This window comes from Pygoscelis adeliae, unplaced genomic scaffold (assembly GCF_000699105.1).
Source record: "Pygoscelis adeliae isolate BGI_AS28 unplaced genomic scaffold, ASM69910v1 Scaffold227, whole genome shotgun sequence".
NCBI classification, from domain to species: domain Eukaryota; kingdom Metazoa; phylum Chordata; class Aves; order Sphenisciformes; family Spheniscidae; genus Pygoscelis; species Pygoscelis adeliae.
This window is the reverse complement of record NW_008825100.1, coordinates 2,231,259-2,241,285: the sequence shown is the minus strand read 5'-3', so window position 1 is coordinate 2,241,285 and position 10,027 is coordinate 2,231,259. Positions and strand designations below refer to the sequence as shown.

General features: G+C 42.2%; 1 protein-coding gene across 1 annotated transcript in view; it reads left to right on the top strand.

The window, feature by feature from the left end:
• KALRN (kalirin, RhoGEF kinase) overlaps positions 1–10,027 on the top strand; it is a 368,140-nt gene that overhangs the window by 4,089 nt on the left and 354,024 nt on the right. Inside the window, exon 3 of the mRNA XM_009327171.1 lies at positions 9,876–9,990. Coding sequence (XP_009325446.1) covers positions 9,876–9,990 — 115 coding nt within the window. The remainder of the gene's footprint in view (positions 1–9,875; positions 9,991–10,027) is intronic.

Genomic DNA, 10,027 nt, shown 5'->3' with positions numbered 1-10,027 from the left:
ACCTGCTTGTTGCCTAAACCCTAATAAAATCTTGGCTTTGCCTGGGTGGCTCACTGTGTTGCTTCCAGCAATGGAATGGCTCTGGGAACCATTAGGGAGCGAGCTACAGGCCAGAGACTGACTTTTGTATTCTGAGAAGGAGATGAGTGCAGAGGAGAGGAAATAAAACAGGTTGTAGATTATTTTAGGTGGTTTTTTTCAGTGAGAGGTGGTGAAATATTTTGGAAGCTGGGCTTATAGTCTTTCCTAGGAAACACAGATGCTGTTTTAGAAGAGTGGTTTAACTTGGGATGTTGCTCAGCTACTTGATTATATTTATAGGAGATTTTCTATTGATCAGTGCAATATGGGAGGAAGCGTATGAGGCTCTCACGACAGGGAGGGGAGCATGTTACCATGTTCCCTTCCCGTGCATGGAGCTTTTCATAGACTTAGGCTATGAAAAGCTTGTTACTTGACTAATGCCGTGGGTCTTGCTGAAAGCATTTGCCCTCTCCCCACGTCCCACCCAGAAGAGTTTCTCAGCATCCTTCCCAGCACTTCCCATTCTGCGGAGGGCTCAGAAGAGCGGCAGCGCGTGGGCTCCTGCCTGTCACCCAGGTACTGTCTGCTCATCTGCCGAGGCAGGAGTACAAAGGAGGAGGCCGGCCAGGTTTCTGAGCGGGTGGTTGAGCACGGAGGAATCAACAGCAAAAGGCAGAAGGGTGTAATAAGCCGGTGAGCTGCTGCAGCTGTGACAAGGAGAGCTCCCAACCCGTGTTCAGCAAAGCGGGAGGTTTTTCTGTGGACTTTGGGCAACAAAAGGCACAGGGCAGGGAGAAGTGGATGGGCTAACAGTTTGGCCACCTCCATCCTTCAAAAGCCCGCTGTCCCCAACCCCATATGTCTCAGAGCAGCCTCGTGAGCTGGGTCGCAGCGATGTCTGAGCCTGGCTGAGAACCTGAAGGAAAGGTCTTTCAGAGGAGGAATTTCAGTGTAAATAGATCAGATGAAAGGACAACTTCGCGATTAGGTTTCGCTAAATTTAGGCCAGCAGGATGAATCAAAGAGGAAGGCTCAGAGGGGAGGACACTGACCTTCCCAAAAACTTGTCTGAAGACACCACAGGTCACTTAGTGCCAGAGGTACAGGGGACCACATGTGGAGGGGCATATTTTTTCTTTTTCTGCGATGGATGCACTTCACTCTTCAGAGAAAGGGTTGAAATGAGACCCCAGGGCCCTCTGGGCACTGGAAGAGTTCAGATCCAGGTTTCAGGGGGTCTCAAATGCTGATTTGTGGGCACTGGAATTTGTATTGGGTTGGGAATAGAACTAACCAAAATATTTACTTTTTGAATGATGTAAACATTTTGTATTTGCACAAAAAGTTTTGATTTAAATTAAAAGTTTTCATTCTCGTCTTCCTCTGGAATGGAAATTTCAAATGAAACATCAACAATTCTTCTATATTTTGTTACAGAAAAATGTCTTCCATTTTATACCATTCCCTGATGTAGTTTGAAATCAACGGAAATTCCAAAAAGAAGAAATATGCTATTAAAAAAACATAGCATTGCTTGACTGTTGAGTTTTCCTAGTGGTTTTGGGCCATCATGCTTTCATCTAGAAATTGCTGCTGCATTGATGCAGATTTTTCTTTGAAGAAGAAAATGAGGAAGTTTAGACTGTAAAGTTTCCTTTTGATGAGGTCTGAGCCTGCTGGGTTTTTTGTTGTTGTTTGTTTGTTTTCCTTTTGTTTTTCAAGAGTGTTAGGTCATTTTTGAGGATAGAGAAGAGCCTTTACCTATAGGGGTTGTTTAGATATCCTTATCGGGACTCTAAGGTTAAAGCACAAATCAGAATGTTTCCTGGGATTTCTGATTTCATTTACAGGTTGTAAATGTAGTGTGCAGAATCAGTTGCCATATTTCTTTCCATACGTTTTAACTGTAGCCATGGACTAAATTAAACAATTTCTGTGGAGAATGTCTAGTCACTGCCAGCACTTACTGTCCTGGCGCTCAGACACCAGCCAAGACCCACCAATATCTCCTTAGAGCAGGGAGATTTCTCCTTTATGTTCTTCCTTAATTAGCATGTGTGAGAGTAGTGATGCAACCTGTGCTGCCTTGCGGAGAGGCAAAAAGGTTCAAGTGCCTTACAAAACCAGGCAAAAAATCAACCCAATCAAAATTTCTATCCAAAAAGACTCGCAAGAACTTGTGGGATCACAAGTCATTGATTGGGCATCCAAACACGTGGGACTCTGACCATCTCCTGGTCGATGGGTCCCTGCATCCTGTCACATAGGTGGTATAGCTTCTCAATTAATGATAGGGACTTTCAAAATAACAATAAGAGGAAGGAACTGAGCCTGTGAAACAAGAAGGTCTGTATATCCCATCCTGTTCCAGCTCACAGGGTTTTCTCATCCTTAAAGACACAGTGAGCTCCATATGTATCTCAGCAAATGTCTCATCTTCATTTACGCAAGCAGTCAAGAGTTGTCCTTATATAGAAATCAAGGCTGGGAGCTTATAAATGAATATAAGGACCCAGGGAGGTGACTGCAGCACCTGAGATAATTAATACAATAACAGCCAACCATTTTGGTCATTTTGCAGTAAGGTGTGCTCTTCTGTCCCACTAATGAGACTTGTCATCTCTGAAAACTTCCTTGTTTCTGTGAAAGCGCTTTGGTTCGTAGGCTTATGGTCTTTTCCTAAGGAATCAATTTTAACTGACAAGAAGCACTGAAATTCACAACTGGACATCCTCTCTGTCTTAGCAATGGTTGGGGTTTTTAAAATACTTTTTCTGTGGGAAAATATAGGCTATTTGAAATGGAAATACTTTGCTGGAATGTGCAATTTCAGAAACATTTTCATCTGTCAGTGTTTTCCAGCTCTAGGCTGAATGTCTTCTTAAAACCAGAGGGGAAAAATAGACTTCCTAATAGCAATTATGTGAGTCCAATAGCTTGAACTCTCCCCTGAACTTTCATTAATTTGCAGGATCCCCTACTTGGTGTAGCTGCTGAGGACTTACCTGCTGGGGATGTGGCAAACCTGAGCAGCCAGCTATATTAAATCAGTTTATCACATATTTCACTTTGCTGATGAACATCAGAAGCTTTGCCATTGCTGTTTCTCTGTTTATGTTAAATGAGGAAGACAAACAGTGTGTGATCAGGGTGAATATGGCCTCTCTTTGTTTCTCCTTATTCTGTACAGCTTCTAACATTATGCCCAGTGGTGTGAGTTTGGAGTGCCTGTCGGTACCGTCATCAGCAGCGCGACTGCCATCGCCATGTTCTGTTTTGTTCCCTTCCCTTCTCCAGGGGCGAGAGGGTGTGCAGTGGGGTGTTTTGTTTTAGAAGATTTGGGGTTTATTTTGTTCAGTTTCTCTATTGTTTTTAAATATGTACAGCTACTCCCATACTTCTGCGATAGAGGAGACGAGATCAAAAAACCTAATTTGCAGCTGGGGCAAAATGCAGCGAGGTTTGCGTAGGTGTGAGCAGGGTCAGTGTTGAAGAGGAGGGTACTGGCGCTCCCTTAATACTTCACAGCAAACCAGCTTCTTCCAGAGGAAGAAACGGGCTTCTCTGGACTCTCTTTGGAAGTTTCGCCTTCCACACAAAGAAGTTCTTCCTTCATTTTAATGAGTCTCACTTGTCCTTAGTTTTGCTTTGCTGGGGCAGTAACTTTCTCCATGGGAAATAGAACCTTGTTGAATCTCATACAATTGGCCTTGGCCCATCGAGACATTTTTGACAATGAGACAATTTTCCCAGTGACTTGTTGGCAAGTAAACATTTAAAATTAAAGAAGTACCCCAAAATACTTGCATAAATCAGCGAAAGCATATTACAAGCCACAACAGGTGGTCTCTTCAAATCCATGCAGTGGCTCTGGGTGATTGTGGAACAAGTCTACCTGGCGGGAAATGGGATCCTCCAGTGGCTGTGCTGAGCATCTCATCTACAGCCTCTGCCAAGTGATCTGCTAGTGGGAACATACAGCCTTGTTTTTGGAGTCATTAACCCTAAATGTAATGTTGCAAATGTTGGCCATTAGGATTTGATTCAGGCAATTGACTCTGGGATATGGGATGCTGCAAAGAGCAACACACTGGAGGATCAGGCCCTGGTGACTGCATTGCAGCTGTGTTAATTGGCAGGTGGGCTTGTTGTGGGAACTTAAATTTCCATCACTGTTGCATAGAATCACCTGCTTTGGAACTAAGTGAATTTGAGGGTGATCATACAGATAATCCTATATATGACCCTTACAACAAATTAGTCACTCTTGAAGCTGGAGGAGTTTTAGTATAGAGGTCTGTTCGCAGGAGGTCTAGTAGCAAGCAGACTCTCACAGAGCTCAGCTATGGCAGGGAAAGGAATATTATTTTAAGGCTCTGGATACCAATTCCTTGATACTTTGCTTTCCTAGGAAGTCTGTCAATTAGATTTAGAAATCCGGAGCATATTGTTTGTCATTTTATCGAGGTGCCTGACATCAGCTGAGCTTGTTCTGTCTCTTAGTTCTTTTCATGATCATTCCTTTTTTCACCATATTTTGGACTGAAGTGCCTTCTGAGGAGTATTTCAGCTCCTCTGGAAACTCACTTATGGTCTCAGCAGAGTCTGCAACATCAAGATTGATCAGCTTATGATCTGCAGGGGTCAGGTGAAGCAGCATACTCATTTGAACTGCAGTAGACATCTGAACAGAGGCCAGAGACACTGTGTACTGCTCCTGTCTCTGTTGCTGATGTGTTCCAGGACCTTAGACAAGGTACTCGGGAGCCTTTACGTGTGTGGATATTTGTCTGTGTCTATGGTTAATCCTTGTGAATTCATGCTTATAAAGAGAGTGCAAAAGGAAGCAGAGGGTTTCAATCCCTTAAATATAGATAACGTGCAAGCAGATAAGTATCATGGTAGAATGGCTGATAGAACTGGAGAGGTGCGGCTTGAAAACAGAGCTCGATGAAATCGTTGTCTGTTGTATACAAGAAGTCTGCATTAAGGAAACTGATAATTTCCTGTCCTAAACAAGATTACACAAAGCTGCAATTTCAGCTTTTTGTGTATTATCAGAGATGGACGTGCCTCAGGGCTTGAAACTGGGAAGGCCTGTACATAGAGTTCACATTAATAACACTCTGGGCTGGCCAACACCTTGACTTACCTGTGGGCAGTTGGAGTCACCATAGGCAGAAGTATTTGGGTCCACCACTGGGAGGATTAAGACATCAGTTCAGGCAGCTGCCAGGACAGGGATCTTGTGGCTGAAGTCCCTTTCCTCTTGGTTGCAGGCTTGACCAGAAGAGTGGTCATCAGAAGGTCACTGACTCTGCTGCCTGCTTCCATGCAGGGTTTTTGAGGTTTCTTTAACGCTTTCTTTTAATGTGGTATGTGTCATGATGCCTTGTGCCATCACTGGAATATCCCCTGTATGATTTGTGGAGGAGAGATGATGTAATCCTACTTCTGGGAACAAATGCTGAATTTAGCAATGGTTTCTAGAAGAATGGTTAGCCTAGAAGAAAGGAAGATGGGAAGAACCGGCAAGCAAGCCACTGACAGGCAAGGCCATCAACAAAGAATTTTGTAGGAGGAATGCAAGACGTATATGGCTAAATATTTGTTCTCAGTGTACTTTGTGCCCTGAAGAACATGTGTTTTTCTGACTCCTTTTTCCAGAGCACTAATAACTAGACCATCTGTTTGCCTCTCTAAATCAGCAAAGCCCATGAAAACCCACCTTGAAAAAAAATTAGAAATTATCAGCTGTTTGTTTTAGCATTTAATAACTGTAATTAGCAAACCTAATGACATGTTTGATTATTGCATTCCATGTCTGTGAGCCTAGTGGGAGGCAGAAGATGGGACATATTGATTAGAGCAATTGAGATGCTTTACTTCCTTCAGTTTTTTATTTTCTTTTAAAACGGTATGCTGAGTAGTTCTCTGAAGAGACTGTGCATGTAAAATTGGCGTTGAGATCATGGCTGACTTGGGGCAAGATTAACCTCCTTGGGTGGATTACTAACTGCAGAGACAGTTTCTATAATGTTTTTAGTTGCTGACTTCTAGCCTAAGCACTATGAAGCTCTAACACAGTGGACTAAGAGTCAGAAAACCTCATTTCTACTCCTGGTTCTTTAAGTGACTTGCTGTGGGATCTGGGCTAAATTTCTTCCCTTCTCTGTACCTGACTATTCCCCTCAGTAAAAAAGGAGATAAAGAAGAAGAAAGGTACAGACTCCCTGTACAGCCAATGCCAAAAGATTTTCTTTTCTTTTAGTGGCTGTTGCTACCTATCTGGAGGCTCTGTTAGAGGAGATGAGGATCCTAATATAGGCATGTTAAGTATATAAAGTTTGGTGGTGGTAATATCCCATTTAGTCTGCCTAGAAAAGCTGAGATTTGCGGTTATAATGTGCAATGGAAAAGGTACATATTATTAGTATTTAAGAGAGTAAACCACAGTTACTGAACTCTGCAAGTCTTATGGTGAATTAAACATACCATGGTTTGTTCTGGAAGAAACCTGATGTTTCTTCATAAAATTGTAAATTGTGCAGGCATTCATAGAAATTAGGGATTGCTCATGAGTAATCTGGAAACAAGTGAAGGATTTTAATATGTACAATGCACTTGTAATAATAATTTCACCCTGTTGCTCAAAGCATGGAACAGTACTTTTATCACAAATTAGAAACATTTGTTTCTAAACTTCACATTTCTTGAGACTTGCTCCATGTGTCCTTGTTCTTCTGTGCCGTAGGACTAGAAGGAATCGGTCCAGGCACTTACTTATCCTTCCATCATCCAGAAACCTCCAACTGGGTCATCATGTAACCTTCCTCCTCCAATGAGAATTAACCCATTTTCTCAGGTCTGTCCTGGTAACTTTTGACTCTGCGCTAGAGCCTTATTTATCCTGCTCCCCTGAGGACAGTTTAGATGAACTGTTGAGGGACAATTTTTATCCTGAAGCAAAGACAGGACAGGAATGTTCTGGACCCTGTTTCCTTTTCTGTAGCTGAAATCCTTGTGTTACTGTTAGTAAAAGGGTCAAGAATTTTCTGATTTAACTTTTTCAGTTTACCAGAATTTAGATTTTTTTTTTTTTTTTTTGGCAGAGCTTACTTTGGAACTGTAGATGGGAAAGGGGTCCCTGGCCAGAAACACAATTTTTAGTTTACCAAACTGAAGTGAATGGGCAGCATCAGAGCAATCAGGGCTGCTGGGCTGTGGGAAGCTCATGGCCCTTCCCGGGTGTTTCATATCCTGGGAGAGGATTATAAATGTGGGCTTGGATGTCTCCCGATCTCATCTCTTAGTGCTTTTCCACTTTGTAGAAATACTTAAATAATTGGAAATGGAGGAGGAGAGGGAGCCTGACTGAGTAGTGGGTAGCATGTTCTTCTGGGATGCAATTCAAGTTCAGGTCTCTGCTTCAGTGAATATCTGGAAGCTTTTGAAAGCCTTGGTTACATCTTGATGTGACGGGAAATTTTTCAAAACCTTGAAAAGCTTCCTATGTTGACAAAATATTTCCCTCCAGCTTTAGTTACTACATTGGTTTGCCATTCTATAGGCTGGCTTGCTTTTCTGTTGGACACATCACGCATGATATAATGGTTTTGGCATTGTTACGGTGTGTGAAATAATCTCAACAAAGGGAGAATGTGCTTAAAATGAGGAATTTTTTTTATACATATATATGTATATAGGTCTGAAAATAAAAATGAGCTTATTTTCTTGTAATTTGAATCCTTGTTACATTACACCCCCATTCTCGTGCTATGTGACAGAGGCATGAATCAGCCAAGGTGACACCGAATTCCCATGGACCTTCCTCATCTTCATGGTGTGAAGCCAAAGGCAAACATCAGGCACAGGGATTTGGGTGGACATCAGGCAGGACAGTTTTTGTCCATATGTACCCCCGGCTGCACAAGGGCTCAAAATGAAGGTGGCATCTCTTGTTTGCCTCTCCATTTGTACCCCTGGACAAATCTGACATGACCTGGCTCCAATGGAGAGTTGCACGATGTAGCCCTTCAGATATATAGCATCCATTGAAAACTATGGGAATTTCAATGCTGACAAGCTGTAACACAGGGTGACACTGGTGTCTCTATCTGTATAGATGAAGTTTTTGTAGCAGACTTTGACTTGCACAGTCTGCAGTGCTGTAGAAAACTCTTTAGACAGGACTTAGCAATTTAAAAAAAAAAGTATCTTTAAAAAAAATTTATAGTAACAACAGTGCTATTTTTAGCTGCTTATTTGTGACCCTGGTCACGTAGAGAGACACTTTGTGCTAGAAGGTGAGCTTGTACCTATCGTGGCATCAACTGAGTGGACAGTTTCAGAATAAAATGGACGGGGGGTATGTTGTCAGATGGGAGTTGGATCTACGAGTGACTTCTCTGTTCCGTAAGCAGGGCCAGCTGGAAAACCTGTGCCTTGGGGGTACCTGCATGTATCTCATCAGTTTGATTTCTGGTTTCTCCACCTGCAGGAACTCTTGTCGTATGAGGCACCTCCTTGACTTCTGATCTAAATTCTGCCCAGAGCAATTCTTTGTCCTGTGGTGATCCAGGATACTGTTTTTCCAAGTGCACATGTGCTCTCATGCCAATCCTACTCTTAGAGCAGAGCCTTTTTAGGACTATTCCTACTGAATTAGGGTGTTAAGACCCCTACAGAAGTCACGGCCCCACAGAGTGAGAGCGTCCTGTGTTCTGCACGAGAGAATGCAGGCTGGATTGGTGCTGGAGATGTGCATGTCCTTGCATAGCTTTTTCTTGTTGGCCAGGTAAATTAGTTCAGAGAAGCACGTGCTTTTCCTTTCTCAGAAGTGATATTTCTGTTAGAGGGATAATGCTTTTCATTGAAAAGCACAAACTCATCTGCATTTTTACAACTTATTTGCAAGGTCCTTGCAGTTCTTGCGCTAGCTCTTTGAACTGTAGTTTTGCTATGACTTTTTTTCCTAGATAACAATGCAAACATGTATCTAACACAAAATTCCTGAAAAAATCCTGTGATAATAGGTGAAGAAAGAACTGAACATTGAGTGAGACACTAGGTTTCAGTTTCAAGCTTATTAAACTTTATTCACAGCAGAGAATAAAATAAGGTGCTGTAGAATAGATTGTATTCATCCCTATATGTGTGATTGTATAATTCAGGGTAGAATCATTCGTTTATGGCTAAGCCTTTTGACAATTGCTGTAAAAGATGAAGTGCCAGACACTGGCAGTTTAAAAGGAGTGGATTTTAAGACAGGAAAGCTACAGGAAAAAAACAAACCATAAAGTATTCCAATTGCCAACAACACTCTCTAAATAGAAAGCATAGGAGGCATGAACTTTTAATCAAAATTTCAATTTCTGATGAATTGCTAGATAGATTAGAACGTCTTAGTGCATAAACATTACTGGGATACATTGCTTCTAACTGGCGGGATGCTGTAAACTATCTGGCAATGAATGATGCAACACACTGAGTAACAGTGAAAAATACTTCCACTTTCTTGGTGTTGACCAGTTTAAAACTAACCCCACAGTAGGATTTTATTAGCATTGCCTGCCTGGATTGGCAGTTATATTAGATTTGATGGGATTACGTGAAAGTCAGAAGAAATGCTAGTAGCGATTTTCCTTGTGTGTTGTGTTTTTTTTTTTTTTACCCCCCTTTGGAGCTCCAGCAAATGCAAGCATGTCTTCCTCAATTAGGCAAGCCTGAAAGCTACGAAGAGTGCACGAGCTCTTGAATGTGCTGTAATTTATGTTTATCAATTCAGTGCACATAGTTTTTTTGACGTGTGCTTCCTGCCTGATTTTCTAACAATCCTTTATTTTCTGCAGGTGGCCGTGATAAACGAGGTGGTCCTGTTTTGACCTTCCCAGCCCGCAGCAATCACGACAGAATAAGGCAGGAAGACCTTCGGAAACTTGTGACTTATTTGGCCAGCGTGCCAAGGTAAAGCTAGAAAGAAAACACTTCAAAGCTCTGGGTG